We start from the raw sequence: 17,910 nt of genomic DNA, 5'->3' as shown, positions 1-17,910 counted from the left end.
TTGGAGATGAAACTAAGTTTACTCGGTTGGATTCGTAGTGAACTCGGTAAACTTGGATAATCTCTTAGGAAATATTTAACTGAATTGTTCTGGATCACTTGTATGTTGTTAGTGATTGGCGATTATCCTAGAAAAATTAGAGATTTGCCATTAACATATATCCAATATAGTATATTTGCTCTTGTTTGCTTGTATTTTCTGGCAGCATTTTGCTATTCCTAGATGAGTTGATTATAGTGGTAGTTCATTGATATTTTTAAGTGATTATTGTGTTTGAAACTTTGAATGCGCAATGGAAAACTTATCTTGTTTGGTTATATGGTGACAAAAGTTTATATTGAATAATTTGATTCAATAAATGTGGTATGTTGAATGTAAGATAGTTTATATTTGAGTACATTTATGTAAAAGATCAACAAATTTGAGTTAGATATTGTTTATAAGACAAACTTATATCTTGAAGAAAAAGGAAGAAACTAACAACTGAACACAAGCTCAAAACATATATGGTGACAAAAGTTTATATTGAATAATTTGATTCTATAGATGTGATTTTGGTATGTTGAATGTAAGATTGTTTATATTTGAGTACATTTAAGTAAAAGATCAACAAATTTGAGTTAGAAATCTATTGTAGAAGAAAATATTTTACTTTGTAATTTTAAATGTAAAAAGAACACCAAATTTGAGTTACAAAAGTGATTCTTGTTTAATTCACAGCACATACATTATTTGAAGTAGTTTATAATAAGTGTTATCAACTATAAGCTTACGGGGAAAAAAAGTGTTATCAAATTTGTCTATTTTAAATTAAGTAGAAGTTATTACTTCATTCGTTATGTATTAATTATCGTATTTGCAATAAAAAATTGTCTCAAAATGGTAATCCTATATCAAATACTTACTTATTTTTCAATTGTTCCTTCTAACTAATATTATGTGTATTAGTATTATTACTGAATCCAAATTATTGTTCCCTGTTTGTATTATGGACAATTTGGTAGACTCACCCTCCTCTTTCTTTCATTTTTTATATTTTCATAATGGAAAACCATCATTTTAATGGAAAACCATCATTTTAATTTCTCGAAGTGTAACTCGCAACTTGATGTCATATTGATTTTTTAATTTATTAAAATTGTAAACACTTTTATTTCCAAATGTCTTTTTTATATTTTTAAGACATCAAGGGTGGCAAAGTGGATGTAACTTATAACTTCGTCATATTGGAGAAATGACCCTCTTAATTTTTTTTCTCTCGAGTTTTCAGAATTGTTGCATCTTAACCATTGACAACCTTTTCTAATTTCTTTTTTCTAATTAAAATATTATCACATGTTTATGATCCAATGGTCTAAATGCACACATTATTTTCTCAGGTTTTTTCTCCAATGAAGAGAATCCTTTCTCGTCGTATTGGTTCTTGAATGTACAAAAGTTGTAAACACTTTAATCTACATCTATCATTTTTTATTAGACATCAATAAACATAGTCCTCAAATTTATTTCTTATTGGTCAATAATTAAGGGTGACAAAATGGATAAATGGACTAATTAGATGGATTTAGATGGATTTGTAACGGAAAAAATACCAGAGTACCATTCGCTTAAGTCCAATACGTCCGATTGGACCACCCGCCCAAGTCAGAGGAGGCCCAAAAAGACTCGGTCATAAAACTAGCCCACTACTCCTTATGTTTACTCCATCATCACCCTACCACTCCATATAATCTCCCAACTACTCATTCATTATCTCTTATGACACTCCTATATATAAGGAAAACATAAAATATCAATAAAAACAGAAAATAGATTATAAAAATAGTCAATTATAAAAACATATTTAGCTCAATTGGTAGGATATTGCATTATATATGCAGAGGATCAGAGTTCGAACCACGGTCATCTCACTTGTCCACCGTAAAATTTCCAGCCCCTAGATACATGATCAATTTTATTTTATTTTTTTAAAAAAGAAAATATGTATAAAAAAACTAAACAAATAGATTACTAATAAAAAAAATCCTTTAATTTTTAAAAAAGAATAATTTTATTGATTTAGAAATTGTTTAAATATATTAACATTAAATAAAAACTTTAATACATAATTAAATATTTTACAAAATTATTGATGTGGAGGTGGGTGACAACGTAGTCCCTTATGGTTGTACACGACTAGGGTTGGGAATAGGCCAGGCCGAAGCCAGGCGGCCTACAGGGGCCTTCGGCCTGGCCTGTATAAGCCTGGCCTGGCCTGATTATTAAAAATGCCAGGTTTAGGCTTTGAAAACGGCCTGTTTACATAAATAGGTCAGGCTTAGGCTTCTAAAAAGGCCTACGAAGCCTGATAGGCCAGCCTGTTTATAATAATTATTATTTATATAATATTATTATTTATATCTTATAAAAAAATATTATTTATATAAATATTATTAGCTTTTAATTATTGCGACTTTTCATAATCGTATTTGTTATTTTATTAGTTTTTAATTATTGTGTTAATCATATTATTAGCTTTTTCTTAATGTTGTAGAAATTATAAAAATTTAAATGTGAACTTTTTAAGGCCTGTTTAGCCTATTTAAAAAAACTATATAGAGAAGCTTTAATGTAACACAGACTTTTAAACAGGCTACAAGGCCAGGCCAGACTTTTAAAAGGCTCAGGCCAGGCCAAAAAAAATAACATTTGATAGGCTACAGGCCTGAAAAAAAATCGTAGGCCAGGCTCAGGCCTGTCAAGCCCTGGCATGGCCTGTTCCCAACCCTATACACGACAAAGCTCCAACAAACCATGACAAATTTCTGAATGCCCTGTTGTATTACATAGTTGATTGGTAGAGTTTTGACACTGACATTTTTTTTTTATGGAGAGAATATACATATTTTAAGAGAATATTTGTACATTTATTTCATTAACATGTGTTATAAAGACATTTATTAGTATTTTCCTTTAAATATTTAACTTAATTAAAAGTTTTTTATCTATGAGCTTTTTTTAATAAACTATTTCCTCTCCTTCAAGCGGACGCGGCACGGGTTATGTTTGCAAGGATCTAGCTTTATTTTTTCTAGTATTCTGCTACTGTTTCTTTTTTGTTATGAACTATTTCTAGAGAATAACTAGAATAGAAAAGAAGGAGAGAAAGGGAGAAGAGAAAGGAATAGACTATTGTATTGTTCTATTCAATGTGTGTGTTTTACATTGTGAGATAGTCATATATATAGGAGATTACATGGGCCAAGAATATGGGCCTAGACAAATGGACATCCACATCTATATTATTCATAACACTCCCCCTTGGATGTCCATCAATGATATGCTTCATTAAAATCTTACTATTAAAAACCAATGGGAAAAATCATAGTGAAGGAAAAAGAGTACAACATCTTTTGTGTGTGAACTGCCTCGTTAAAAACCTTACCAGGAAAACCCAGTGGGACAAAACCACGGTGAAGGGAAAAAGAGTGCAGAACCTATTTATATCTCCCCCTCATAAAGACAATTGTATATGAGACGAATAAACTCAAATAATCTTATGTAGTTGTAGTAGTTGCTCAAAAGTTTTACTTGAAGTTGACTTTGTAGAAAGACTTGTCTTATCTTCTTGATCATATACTCTTCTCCAAATATGTAGTTTGTGCGACATTATCTTCATGTTGAATCGTTGCAAGAACCCTTTAGAAGAAAACTCACAAATTCTTGTATCTGATGAATCATATACTTCAACCAAATCACATTCTTGATTTATCTTCTATAGTGCTCATCTTTCCTCATCATTTTGTTTCATGAGATTGTTATTGTTGTTTGTTTCATAGATCTCCATGAGTAATTGTACTTCTTCATGTGAACATATAGTTTGTTTGTGATCTATACCTTTACGAGGATTAAACAAATTACCTGCATATCTAAAATAACAAAGTATATACTTGATGATATATATTGACAACAAATAATAGGTTAACAATATATTTGTCCCCATTAGAACCAAAATGTGGTGCTTCAGGACCAATTAGTTCTTCACCATTTACTCGAACTCTAAAATGGCATTTGTTTACATCGACGATCTTACAAAAATTAGGGTACGTAATTGATCTTATAGAATCATTTTAGAACCTTTTGTATATAAGCTTCATGATTCACAAAATATTCTTCAAAAACTTATTTTGTAATAAATGACAATATCTCAAGCTCTTTGGGAGTCTCTTGATGATACAATCTTAAACAAATTTATTGCCAAATATTTTCTTAAAATGAACAAATTGTCATTTTCATATTTCTCACTTGGAAATATTCAACATGCATATAGATGTTGCTCGAGTATATAAGGAGACTTATTCATCTTTATTAAGTCATCTCTCCAATATATATGTGTCTTACGAAAATTAAATCCTTCTGGGATTTTCATATAATCATCATTATCAAGTGAGCTAGTCAAATACGTTAAAACACATATTTCACATAAATTGAGTATTTCATATGCTACTCAACTTAATTAATTACAAAGAAGTTTTGGAATTCACTTTAGGTGAATATGCTTCTTGAAAATCAATGATAGACATTTATCAATATACTTGAATAACAATTCAAACTCTAAATATTTGATTTTCATTATTTTTCTCTTGAAAATTTATTCATATCGAATTATTTCCATCTGCAGATGGAATGGACTATTGGTCCAAAAACATTCCGCTTTGCAAAGCTAGTTTAATTTTGTATCAATTGCGTCTATCTATTTAGTCAATCATTTCATTGTCTATAATCCTTAATAGACTTTGATTTATGATCCTCATTATTTCTTATCATATATAGCGCTATATTATATAAATAAACATCGTCAACGTTGATTTTTCTTTCGGTTTCATCGTATTCCATTCATGACATAATTCGTCGAGATCTCTTTATTTTCATAAATTTCAGGTACCTGATAAGTTCTTATGGAACTAGAAAATTAATTATGTCAAATAATCTTTTCATATCCTCACTTGGGTCATCTTTCTTTTTAGCTCATTTTCTTATTTGAGGATTTTAATCTTTGGAACCGACTGACCTACCACGCTACAGGGTGGTTAAAATTCATTTGCAATATAAGATTGTCCAACAGGGACATCCATTTTGATTGGAGCATTAACAGCTGATAGTTGATTTCATAAACTTTGCAAATGATACATTTTTTGAACATCTGGTTCAATCTATTTTATATGAGGATCAAGATGAGATAATAATAACTATTTATTTCAAGTGATTCATTTGAACTTCAGGTTCATATTTTTCAGCTGCTTATTCCCTCCCCCTAATATTGGGAAAACTAATTCATCATCACTTGAAAATTATCCTTCTGGGCTATAAACAAGTCCCTATTGGCTCAATATAATTTATAAGGGATGAAGAGTTGTATCAAATATATTTTCCCAATATTCTTTAATAATTCATCGTATTGCATTATATTGGAGCAATTGGAACATACCAACACATCCAAAAATGCTTATATGAAAAATATTAGAGTATAAAACTAAACTTAATTACAAGTTAGGGGGAAGACTTTCGTATAATAACTTATTGGCTTGAGCGAATCAATATCTCAACATATATATTTAAATGTTCCCAAAATATAAAATAGAACATAGAAGTATTGATCTCATAAGTATCGAACATGTAATTAACTTTAGACGTCTAAAGAATGGATCTTCAAGTCCATTATTATTTTTGTTTGTATGAACATATTCTACAATTATGTTCGGTATAAATTTCAATTAACATATGATACTTATCAAATACTTTCTAGAATAATATATACATAATGAGCTCTCAAAAATAATCTCACAAACTTTTGGTTGTGAGTTGATAACTAACATACATGTGACCATTTAGTTGATGCATCAATTAAAATTATAGAAATTTAATTGGTCCACATGATCGGTGTATTGATTTATAAATATCACCTTATATATAAAATAAGAGACGCTCGTTTACTAAATTTATCAATTTTCTTCGGGAACTAGTAATACACAAAAAGTGTTAGATTTAATGAACTTCTGGTCATTCAATACATATTCATAGAAATTTTTCGCTTCATAATAGACCAGAAATGACCCAACTGATCTTGCCAATGATAAAATTAATATGATTTATTTGTAAACTTCTGGTTTACTTGAACATGTGCTTAAATTGCACTAATATCATAAGTACACCACAAACTAGAGACAAAAGTTGATAATATGTCTCGTAATATAGAGATAAAATATTTCCGTCGTTTCTTGTTTCAATATGATATTCATTTATGTGAATATCTTTCGGTAACAAATTTCTTTAAGACTTAAAATATAAAATATATTAGCAAAGTGCAACTTTGTTTCTCGATATAACAATGCATTGTCTCTTATGGAGCCTTCAATAATTTTCGTACTACCAAATATAAAATTTAATTTTTCATGAATAGTAGTATCGATGAATATTTTCAAGCTAAACAAATATGTTTCTACAAAAAAAAATCTTTTCGGTGGAACACAATAAAAAAATAGTAATAATTTATTTGTATGAGAATTAAAAGAGTAAAAATAAAGTATAACAAAATAATGTTTATGTGGATTTTAATAGAATTAGAAATTAAAATATAGTAACAATTAAAAGATTTTAAAATTAAAATCAATCAATTGATTTAAATATGTAACCGTATAATTAAAATCAATTTATGTTTGCAAGGAATAATTTTTTTTTTTTTTTAAGAGCAAATAATAATCATTATTATGAGAGGAAGAAAAAAAATGTTTGAACCATGCATTCAATCACGAGTTTAATATATCAATAATATTCATCCAATGTATGTACAACAATGGATATACAAAATATTCTTGAACTTTGTTTTTTTCAAAGTTGCTACTTCAAGAGCATATTCAAGAGACATAAATAATTCTTCTATTGATTTCCTTTTAATTTTGGTTCACCTTATACCAAGATCAAATATATCATATAGATTGTAATCATGTTGTAAAATTTTGTAAGTTCTTCAGGAACTTAACAATATATCTCTATCAACAATGGCTATGGAAAATTACAATTTTCCAATCCTTCTGGAATACTTGATATTAAACTTTTGCTTATTCAAGAACTATATCTTTAGGGAAATTAAAATATTAGTTCTTCAAGAATTATACCACCAATATTTATAAACATTGATTATGAAAAATTGTTCTTGAGCGATACTACAAGAAATGCTTTAATATTGAATTTTAAGTTCTTCAAGAACTATACATATAATTTTTCATTAACAATGGTTCGGAAAATTCATATTCTTTGAGTAATCCATCGGAGATCATTATTATTAAAGCATTAGTTCTTCAAGAACTATATCACAAGTGATCTTCATAATGATTAAGAATAATTTATTCCTTGTGCATTCAATTGGATTTTCCCTTTTTCTTCTTTAGTTCTTCAGGAACTAATTTGCCCACTTTTTACTCTTTTTTTTTCATTATTTTTTTCACTTCTAGTGAGAAGCCGAAATTTTAAAATTAACACAGTCATGACTATTACCACGACCATGACCACAATTTTTTTTTCACGATAATCGTGTGTTACTACATTCACTTCTGGAATGGAGTAACATCAGTGGGTTAGATTTCATTCACTTCTGGGAATGATTTTTCATTCATTTATCATTGATATATACTATCATCAAATAATAAAATTAAGCAAATAATTAGATAAACATACTAAACACAGTCTAATAAAAGATAATTCCAATTATTTTTATTAATACTAATATAATGTAACGTACTAAAATTTTATAATGCAAATTAAATAGTAACATAATGAAATTAATAATAATTATAATGTAACATATGCTATGAATGAGATTAATTAGTAACTTATTGAAAATAAATTGGAATATTTTTATGCTTTAGCTTTACAATATGATGATACATATTAAATTATTATTATTATTATTATAACAATAAATAAAATAAATTCAATAAAAATTATAAATTGCCAAAACTCTAAAAAAAAATTGATAAAGCTATCCTTCAGGGATGCATGTATATGTATTTTGAATTCTTCTGGAATTCATAAGAAATAATTTATAAGAAGTTCTTCAAGAACTATATAACATCATTATAATGTAAAATTAATCATTTATGCAATTCTTCAGGAATGCATACAACATCGAGTTCTTCAGGAACTGTATAACATATATTATAATGTAATAGGAATACATATATTGGTGCAATCCTTCAGGGATGCATAAATATATTGAATTATTCATGAGTTCTTCAAAAACTCTATAAATATAATAGATCTTATCAATTATTTTGTACATCCTTCAGGGATGTGTCCCAATTGAATTCATCAAGATTTCATGGAGAACAAAATTTGGATTTTTAAGTTCTTTAAGAACTATATAATAGATCAAATCAGTTATTTTTTTCAATCCTTCAGGGATTGATATTTTAGAAGCGTAGGTTTATGAATCTTCAGGATTCATATTTTAAAATTTCATCATACTATGAATCTTCAGGATTCATATTTTAAAAATTTCACTACGATACTTCTAGATCGTATGCTGTGAATCAATATGAAAAAAAAAAACGAAAAAAATAGAATAAAAAATACAAGAAATAAAATTATCACCTCTCATGGTTGCTATACCTTTCTAGAGAGGGGAGAGAGACTATCGTGCTGATAACGTGTTATGAACTATTTCTAGAGAATAACTAGAATAGAGAAGAAGGAGAGAAAGGGAGAAGAGAAAGGAATAGACTATTGTATTGTTCTATTCAAGGTGTGTGTTTTACATTGTGAGATAGTCATATATATAAGAGATTACATGGGCCAAGAATATGGGCCTAGACAAATGGACATCCACATCTATATTATTCATAACATTTTTCCTTTTTTTTCTCCTTTTTGTTTCTCTTTCATCTACCAAAAAAATACTACTAATATTTTGTTTTTATATAGATATATGCTGCTTATGATAAAAATCAAATAAATTGTTTCTTTTTGACTTAAAATAAATTGTTTCTTTAAATAGTGAAAAATGATACATTGAATTTGTTCAAAAAAGAAAAGAAAAGAAAGTGATCCATTGTATATAGATTAGATCCTATCCATTAACAATTTTAGTATTGTGCAATTGATGAATTGATATACCAAAAAGAGAGATATTACTATCTTTTTCTTTACCAAAAATAAAAATTACTATATTATTAACCAAAAATAAAAAATTACTACATTATATTATTATCTTTTCTGCTTAGTGTATACGCAAACAAACACACGTTAAAGACCGTCGATTCAACCATCTTACAAACAATCTTAACCGTTTATTCGATTAAGAAAAGCGCGGGAAAATCCCAAACGTTCTCAATAAAATGAGAGAGCACGCTTAGAGAGAGAAAACAAAACTCAAGAGAGAGAAAAGAGAGTGAAAGAGAAACCGTTGAAATGGCACCAAAACGCAAAGCTGGACAATCTACGGTGGCGAAGGCGGCGGCTGCTGCTCCGGCAAGAGAAACTCGCTCCGCCGCTAGAGTTACTCGTTCATCTGCAAAGACCTCAAGTGTTAACTTTATCGAGTTACCAGACAGTAGGAAAATAAGGAAATCACCGAACAAGAAGCAGAAAATAGCTGAAGTGAAAGGAAAAGCCAAAGAAGATTCTTCATCTGAAGAAGACGAGGAGAATGAGGAAGAAGAAGCCGCTGAGAAGGTTCTAGAAGATTCTAGCAAGCCTGTTGTCATTATCGAGCATTGGTATTTCATTCTTTTTTTTTACCGTTTTGTCCTTTCTTGCTTTCGTATAAATGCGCTGTGGAAGAAAATGTTATTATCGTCATTATTATGGTTATGCGATTTTTTATGATATTTTTTTTTTAATTATTGCGTGTCTTACAGAAGATTTGACCTAAGTCTGCAAAATAATCTATGTTTTCTTTTGAAAATTGAAATGAATTGTTTTTTTAGACGAAACCCTAATTTTTAGGAACTAATCGAAAATGACGTAATTATAGTTAGTGTGTAATAATTGGAAATAGATTGAAAAAATCTTGAACTCTATTCATAATAATGAAGACATTGAGTTAAGTGGTTAATGACTTCCCCAAGAACGAATCTTTCTGAAGAATCTGAGTTTGAATTTTTTGTCGGACTTTATTTACTTGCGGCCGAACTCTAGATTATTGGGCCCCTTTTCCTGAAACTAGAGGGTTTTAATACCCAAAAAAAACCTTAATGAAGATTTGACCCAATTAAACTGATTTCTTTGGAAGTGAATCTTTTATTTTTTATGAGGTGAAAATATAATTTTTTGGTACTAAACGAAAATGGTTGATTATAGGTAATTAATGTGTCATTAAAAGGTGCTTGTTTGGGTGTAAATTTTTTTTTTTTGATGATGGGTGTAAATTTTGTTAAAGCTATGTATTGATATTGAATTGAACATTGTGTAATTAATTGAAATTAGTTTGAACATATATTGAACCCTATATATGATAATGAAGTTAGTTATAAAAAATTATTCAACCCTTGTAGTATTGTTGATTCTTGGTTCTCTTGATTCTCAGTGAAATTATTATTATCATTACTATAAAGTTTTCTACCTTGTATTTAACCGTTGTTTTGCTTAATTTGCCATAGTAAGCAGTGCAAATCGTTCGAGAAGAGAGCTATTCAGGTGAAGGAAGGTCTGGAGGAGAGTGATTGTGATGTCATTGTGAAACTGAACCCTGAGAAGGTATTCCAAGATTACTATATTATTTGAACATTAGATGTGTTTTAATTAGCATTTCTATCAACTGCTGCCTTATGGATTTTTTTATGTTAATGATATCAAATAGTTATACACTTGTTTCTTAATCTTTCACACCGCACCATGATTTTTCCAATATCTGATAAAGCATTTGCTTAAGCTTTATATAAACAATTTTCATAAGTTTATACAAATGCATATTTATATGATATAGGCTCACATAAACTCTTCCAAACATCTGCTGCACTTTAGATGACATCTCTATTAAACTCCTCCTGCAACTTAACTTTATATTTTCAATCATAGCATATCAATGGTGTTGATTGTTGGCCATAGCCTTTATTATGACTTCCGAACAAGGAGCCACTATTGAATTCATACGATATATATTTTGATTAGTCAGGGTTATCTGAATACTCTGTTTTTGAAGTTAACATTACCTGATTGTTCCAACTTTTTCCATTTTTTTTTTTTAAATTAACAGCCAAGGAGAGGTTGCTTTGAAATACGCCAGGATGGAGGCAAGGTGTTCATTAGCCTTTTGGTAAGTCATGTACAACATGAACAATTTTTAATCGGCGAGCTAAATTGTTAACCATTGAACTTTTCTCCTATTGTTCATGTGCTATATTATATGTAGGAGATTATTTTCTAGTCATTGTCATTGCTCTCGGATGTATTGTCGTTGTATTGACTGTCTGTACCATTGTATTAAGATATCAGTATGTTCAATTGATGATATTTTATCCACATGACAATGATTTTCTACTTTTGGTTTTAAAGAAGACTTAAATTTCTTTGAGTTTATTGATAATGTAGTGACAATCCAAATTTTTATATGCATACATATTTCATTACAATATCATGTTTTAATACTTTGTAAAATATCTACTTGTTTTTTATATGCATACATATTTCATTACAACATCATGTTTTAATATTTTTCAAAATACTTGCTTACTTTCAGGGCATGAAGCGTCCATTCAAGCCGATGAAAGACCTCGACATGGACAAGGTCATCTCAGATATCATTACCGATTTATCCAATTCTAGTTGACTCTAGTTGTTTCACAGCTTCCCTCTTAGCTTGACTTGTGTAGTTGAGTTAGAAAAACTGATTTTTTGGTAAAAAATCTTGGATACCTATATGAAACAATGTATTAGATGTTGCCTTTGTGGTTGGTATTTTGAGATTAGGCAACTTATGAGTTTAGATAGTTATTTTGGATATCTTAACGGTCTTGGATGAGAACCGTTGATTTTGGGTTTTAGGGGAATCATATTCAGATTTCATATGAATATTCAGACAAATTCCAAGATATATATTTTGGTCCCTTCTTATTTCTTATGTCTCGTTAAATATCTGTTTTTTCTATGAATTTTATCTTGCTTAAATGATCCATTTCAAAAATCTCACCTTTAATAAGGCACCTGAATTCAATAGTGTTGTATCATTAGTGTTAACCACTGTGTATGTTTGGCTCTTTTGTTTGAGGAGTTTAAAATTGATTTTCGAGCTGAAGAATTAAATTTAAGATGTTTGGAGGCTTTTGAGTAGAATTAGTTTTGCCTCCATAATTTTAACTTGATGCTAGAATTGGAGATTTTTGCAACTTTAGTTGATTTTGAGTTGCATCTTAAATGAGAGTATCTTTACATGGATAAGCCTATACATTTCTCATTGAGCAAGTTGTGTATTGCTAATACTATTAGAGTTTCTATTCATGTTATTTTTGTGTAGCTTTGTTTGGGTTTAAGCCCCTTTTATTTGCAAAAAAATATAGTCTTAAATGCAGTTTTACCCCATATTTTGATTAAATCGGAATTTTACCCTCTATTTTAAAATCCGGAAATTTAACCCTCTTATTTTATAATTCTTTGGATTTTGCCGTTTTACTCATATTTTATGATCAAATCATTAAAACTTATATTGAGATTAAGTACTCAATGATGGATTGGAAGATCAAAAAGGGAGTTCTTGCTTATTATATAAGTGGTTGTCGGAGCCAATTGTATGCAATGTGATATGGCTAGAGTGGTTTTTTAGTTTCTGCTGCAGCTATTTTTATGTCCCATGTAACTGGTTTTTCTTTTTTTTTTTCTGGCTTCATGTTTATCTCATGATGTTGTGACTAGTTTAAATGTAGGGCAATTTTGTTGTGCCTGCCTGCTGCCTTGGCTGCATAAAGCCTCTATATCTCTTTTGATTTTTAATAAAATTTTGTTGATTTTTTTAAAAATAAATATTCAATGTGGTTTATGATGTAACTTCTGAGTACTTGTATGCTAAACATGTCTTAAATTTCTTGAACGAGATTAAGCACCGGATACGTATTTATCATAGATGTTTATATATAAGTTATTGTATAAGTTAAAAGTTGTTTTTTTGTTTCATAAATTATTATGAAAATCTTATCGAAATTGGCAATTTATGAACATATATGAAGCTATTTTATACTAACACTAGTGTGCTTATGATATAAGATTAGTCTAGCTAAAGTGTATAAGCAAATATGAGTCAAATATTATACAGGGGAAAATTCAAAGAATTATAAAATAGGAGTTAAAATTCCAGATTTTAAAATAGGAGGGATAAAATTGCATTTAAGTCAAAAAAATATAAAATTCAAATCTTCACTCAAAACACTTCACAAAACTCCTTCACTTTAAAATTTCTTTAATTTTATCTTTCAAACAATTGATTTAACATCGAAAGTTTTGAATTATTTTATAATTTTTTTGTCAAGTACTATAGTGGTTAGAAGTTCCACTTTTAAAGTGGATAATGTTAACAACATAGATAACCAGCAAAGAAGATGACTAGGGTTTGATAACATTACAATCAAGACCTCATTTGATCTTGGTGGAATAGCTCCTATCCTAGTGGTGTAAGCCATCATTCCATTCCTTCCGGTGGTCTAACTTGGTGAAACTCTCTTCCATCTCTCTTTCTCTTATAAAAGAGATAACATACTACTCCCTTCGTCCCAAAATTTTAGTCTTTTTGAAGTTTTGCATGAAGATTAAGAAATGATAAGTAAAAGTCATTTTTACCCTTACTTTATTAAGAAAGAGAAAATATATTTAATTAATGCTTTAACTTTTGTAAGGGTACAAATGGTAAAATATCACTAAATGTGCATTGGTTTCTTAAAAGAACTAAAATTTTGGGACAAAATTAAAAAGCTAAAAAGACTAAAAATTTAGGACGGAAGGAGTAAAAATGATGCAAAACTTAATGAATAGACTAGTACTTAGAAATTAAAGGGCCATAACATAAGTCTAATAACTTATTATCTAACACAAAAGTGGGGCGTCCGAGATTTAAACTCCAGCTCTACATGTATAATACAATGTCCCTGTAAAATTTTATTATCTCAAAAAATGATTCCATTTAATAATTACTGTTAGAGATACTGAAAATATAAAAATTTAAAATAAAATTGTTTATTTAATGATACCAACAAATTATTTAAAGGAAAGTTTTGGCAATTTTATTTCCGCAATTTTTTTTTATGCGGATTCATTTGCAAAAATTTTCCCCACGAACAATCTGAAGCAAAAATACTAATTGATATCTATTACTTACATTTTAGTCAAAAATAAAATAAAAATCTATTACTTACATTATCACCATGCCTAAAAAAGTTGTTACCGTTTTTTCAGCAACATTGTATGGCCTTCACGAGTCAATAATTTTAAGAAACCATACATTCGTTGCGTTAATTAAACACCAATCGTTTTTACCTTTACGAAATTTTAAACTAGTCATGATCAACCTAAAAATACACATTAATTTTCTCATCTCCACTTATTTCATTAAGCAAATCATGCTAAACCATCCAAAATGTTCATAAAATAGTTAGATAGAGAGGTTCATAGAATGTACTATATGTATATAAACACCCTCACATTCCTCCATTTTTTAAGGCTTGGTTTCGGACATAATATCCGAAAGAAAAAGAAAAAAAAAGTAAATAGATTTGAAAAAAAAGTAAATAGAAAAAATTAATTTTTTGGAAAGATGGGGTTCAAAAGCTGTTATTTTGTGTGCTTGACTATTTTCCTTTCAATCTCATCTTCCATTGATGCATTAGACATAACAAAATTGTTAGGTGACAAGCCCGATTATGCCACCTTCAGCAAATACCTCACCGAAACCAAGCTTGTCGACCAAATCAACAGCCAAAAGACCGTGACTGTCCTCGTCGTTAATAATGGCGCTCTCTCTTCCCTCTCTGGGAAATCTCCAGAGGTTATCAAGGCCATATTGAGCACCCATGTGATCCTTGAGTTTGTCGATGAAAAGAAGCTCATGCAAGACATTATAGGTCCTGGCAAACTCATGTCCACTCTTTACCAACAAGGGAAACTTAAGGCTGCACTCATCGGTGAGGGTTCGATCGCCTTTGGATCCTCTGTGAGTGGTGCTCCAGCGCCCGATGCTGAGATTGTCCAAAGTGTTGTCTCCCAGCCTGACATTTCCGTAATCGAAATTAGCAAACTTATTGTGACCCCTGGAATTGATTCACAAACCCCAGCCTCACCTTCTAACGGACAAGCCCCCGCTGCAACAAAAACCAAACCGGAGGGTGCTTCGGCTCCTTCAGCAACAACCAAGGCTCCTACTGCACCAGCCAAGGCTCCTGCTGGATCAGCCAAGGCTCCCGTGCCAACTGAGGGAGCCAAATCCGCTGCGCCAACTGAGGGAGCCAAAGCCCCAGCTGTGTCAAATGACGATGCCAAAGCCCCAACTAAGTCTGCTGAAGCACCTACCCATGATGCCAAAGCTGATGCTCCAACAACTGGAGCTCAAACTCCTTCTTCAGAGGAAGCTGCAACTACTGCTCCACCACCTTCTGAAGTTGTCACTGAATCCCCAGCTGTAACCCCAACAACCGGTGGCGAGGCTGCTGGTCCTGGTGGCGAGGCTGCTGGTCCCGGTGGCGAGGCTGCTGCAGATTCTACAACTCCTAGCAGCTCTTCAAGGCCAATTGTAGGTTTGGTTGGAGCAGTGATGTGCTTCGCTTCTCTCTTGGTTGTTATGTAGGGTGATTTAAAAAAAAAAAACAGTGTTTAAGAGTCTATATATTTTAATTATAATACAAGAAGTGAGAGTTTGATCGTTTGAATAAAGATAGTACACACTATATGGATTTGTTGCTATTGAAACTATTTGTCAATTGCATCAAAGTCCAGTGTGTTTTAGTATTTATGATATTTTAATGGAACAAAAATATATGATATGCACATATATTTTGATTCATTTCTTTTTGTTTTTCATTGTCCTATTGATTATAACTTACTACAATTAATATATTTGAATTTCCCCTTCTCATCTATATTTTTTATTTTGCATGTAATTTAATGAACTAAAGTTTCCCATTTAATTTTTGATATATCATAATGAATACTCAATATTGAATTATATGAAATTGAGATAACATCCATAAACTTGGAAGTTTTCAAAAGGTGTACATTTTATAAGAAAAAAAAATCCATCAGGGGAATGCAAGCATGAGTTGCACCCCGCTCCAAACCATTCTACTACATAAATATAAATATAACTAATAATATAATAATATAGACACAGTAAGTAGTGTCACTTGTTAACATATATTAACATTATATTACAACAAAATATGTTATTGTTAATATTCTAATTAAAATTTTCACAAAAGAGTCAGGATCCGTTGACACCAGGTGTCAAAGTTTATTTTGACATCAAATATTATCCGTTGATTTTATTTAATCCAAAGGCTAATATTTATTCACTTAAAATATTTATCGCACCATATCTCTTTGTGATTTATTTCGATTCCATTTCCTAATTAGTTCTACATGTTTCTCCATCTGGATACATCTATTTGTCAAATAATAAATATAAAGGGTGCGTTTGATTCGTAAAACAATAAGAACTGGACAAAACAAGATAATACATGACAGAATAAAACTATACCGGAGAGATATAGGACGATAATATTTTTGTATTCCAAAATGAAACGGATATTTTCGTATTTTTTATAGTTGTACTGTGGACAAAAAGTTGTCCTGTGGTTTAGTGAGGGACAAAAAATTTTGTTTTTGTCTTGTCGCTTACTACCTAATTTGTCAAGTCCCATAATCAATTTCAAATCAAACCGGATACAACAAAAATTGTTTAGTCCAGTCCCCTATTTTTTAGCCACGCACCAAAAAAAAGATTATCAAAAAAAAAAAAAAAACGCACCCAAAAGGAACTAACTTTGTACTTCTATAGTTGTATTCAGTGTTTGTCTCGTAGAGTTAAAACCATCAATATACCCCGTAAAATTGAAAAAATCTAGGTTTAGTTCCTATTAAAAAACAGTTTAGATTTGATTTTGTAATATTTATGAATCATCTATGATTTTGGAGAAATCAACCATATTTCTAAAATTGACAATTAAGGCTAATCATTTTTTATTATTTGCCTCTCTATCCACTATTAAAAATACACATTGAATAATTAAAATTTAAATTTTGGCTACAAGAGTTTTTGCATATTTTGTGTCCATTACACTTTCATTAGATTACATCTAGCTGATGAAATCTATAAGAAACCTAAAATAAATTAATATAATTTTAATTTTTTATAATCTATAACTTTTTTTATAATTCCAATTTCAAGCGTAAAGAAACCTTTTTAGGGATGCTAATTTATCAATGTGGGTGGAGACCCATACATAGACTTTTACATTTGACATTTACGCGTGAAGATTTTTTATTTTTTTTTTGTGGTACAATGACAAAAAAAAAGTTTGAAAATAGGAACATCGTCAAAGTATATTAATATTCATTTGAAAAATGGTATAAAATTTACATTTATTTTTTTTATTGATGGAGTCCCTACAGAGTCTTGGGAGATAGAGACGCGAGAGAGAGGGAGAGAATATCTTAGTTTTGTTGAACAGGGAACATGGAATGAGGGAGAACTTCCTATGCAGCTGTAACATCCTTAAACATATATCGTATTTTTATACTCAAGTAAATTATATAAAATCAATCTCATAAGCAATTGAAAGAAAAATATAGACAACATTCAAAATAATAAAAATGAAAAATGACATAGACAACCTTTCAAAAGAAAAAAAGAACATAAGCAAATAAATATTATTAAGAAAATGAAAATTATCCTGTGGGAGA

At 29.8% G+C, this 17,910-nt stretch overlaps 2 protein-coding genes across 2 annotated transcripts; both read left to right on the top strand.

The window, feature by feature from the left end:
• Window positions 1-9,393: 9,393 nt before the first annotated feature.
• LOC123914372 (selenoprotein H-like) lies at window positions 9,394-12,087 on the top strand. The gene is made up of 4 exons (XM_045965498.1): window positions 9,394-9,752; window positions 10,635-10,731; window positions 11,231-11,290; window positions 11,714-12,087. Exons 1-4 carry the CDS (start codon window positions 9,445-9,447, stop codon window positions 11,801-11,803), a joined length of 555 nt encoding a protein of 184 aa, XP_045821454.1. The 5' UTR covers window positions 9,394-9,444; the 3' UTR covers window positions 11,804-12,087.
• A 2,559-nt stretch (window positions 12,088-14,646) lies between these two features.
• On the top strand, window positions 14,647-16,012 carry LOC123914363 (fasciclin-like arabinogalactan protein 3). The gene has a single exon (XM_045965487.1). The coding sequence runs from the start codon at window positions 14,771-14,773 to the stop codon at window positions 15,794-15,796; it is 1,026 nt and encodes a 341-aa protein (XP_045821443.1). The 5' UTR covers window positions 14,647-14,770; the 3' UTR covers window positions 15,797-16,012.
• Window positions 16,013-17,910: the final 1,898 nt, after the last annotated feature.

This window comes from Trifolium pratense, linkage group LG1 (genome assembly GCF_020283565.1).
Source record: "Trifolium pratense cultivar HEN17-A07 linkage group LG1, ARS_RC_1.1, whole genome shotgun sequence".
NCBI classification, from domain to species: domain Eukaryota; kingdom Viridiplantae; phylum Streptophyta; class Magnoliopsida; order Fabales; family Fabaceae; genus Trifolium; species Trifolium pratense.
Note: the sequence above shows the minus strand (reverse complement) of the source record. Positions and strands in the feature narration are given on the sequence as shown.

Bases quoted from the DNA above. Each gene is read 5' to 3' on its own strand.
- LOC123914363 (XM_045965487.1), top strand. From the start codon at position 14,771: ATGGGGTTCAAAAGCTGTTATTTTGTGTGCTTGACTATTTTCCTTTCA.
- LOC123914372 (XM_045965498.1), top strand. From the start codon at position 9,445: ATGGCACCAAAACGCAAAGCTGGACAATCTACGGTGGCGAAGGCGGCG. The intron at 9,753-10,634 runs GTATTTCATTCT...AATTTGCCATAG, and splicing joins GTTGTCATTATCGAGCATTG to TAAGCAGTGCAAATCGTTCG. The intron at 11,291-11,713 runs GTAAGTCATGTA...GCTTACTTTCAG, and splicing joins AGGTGTTCATTAGCCTTTTG to GGCATGAAGCGTCCATTCAA.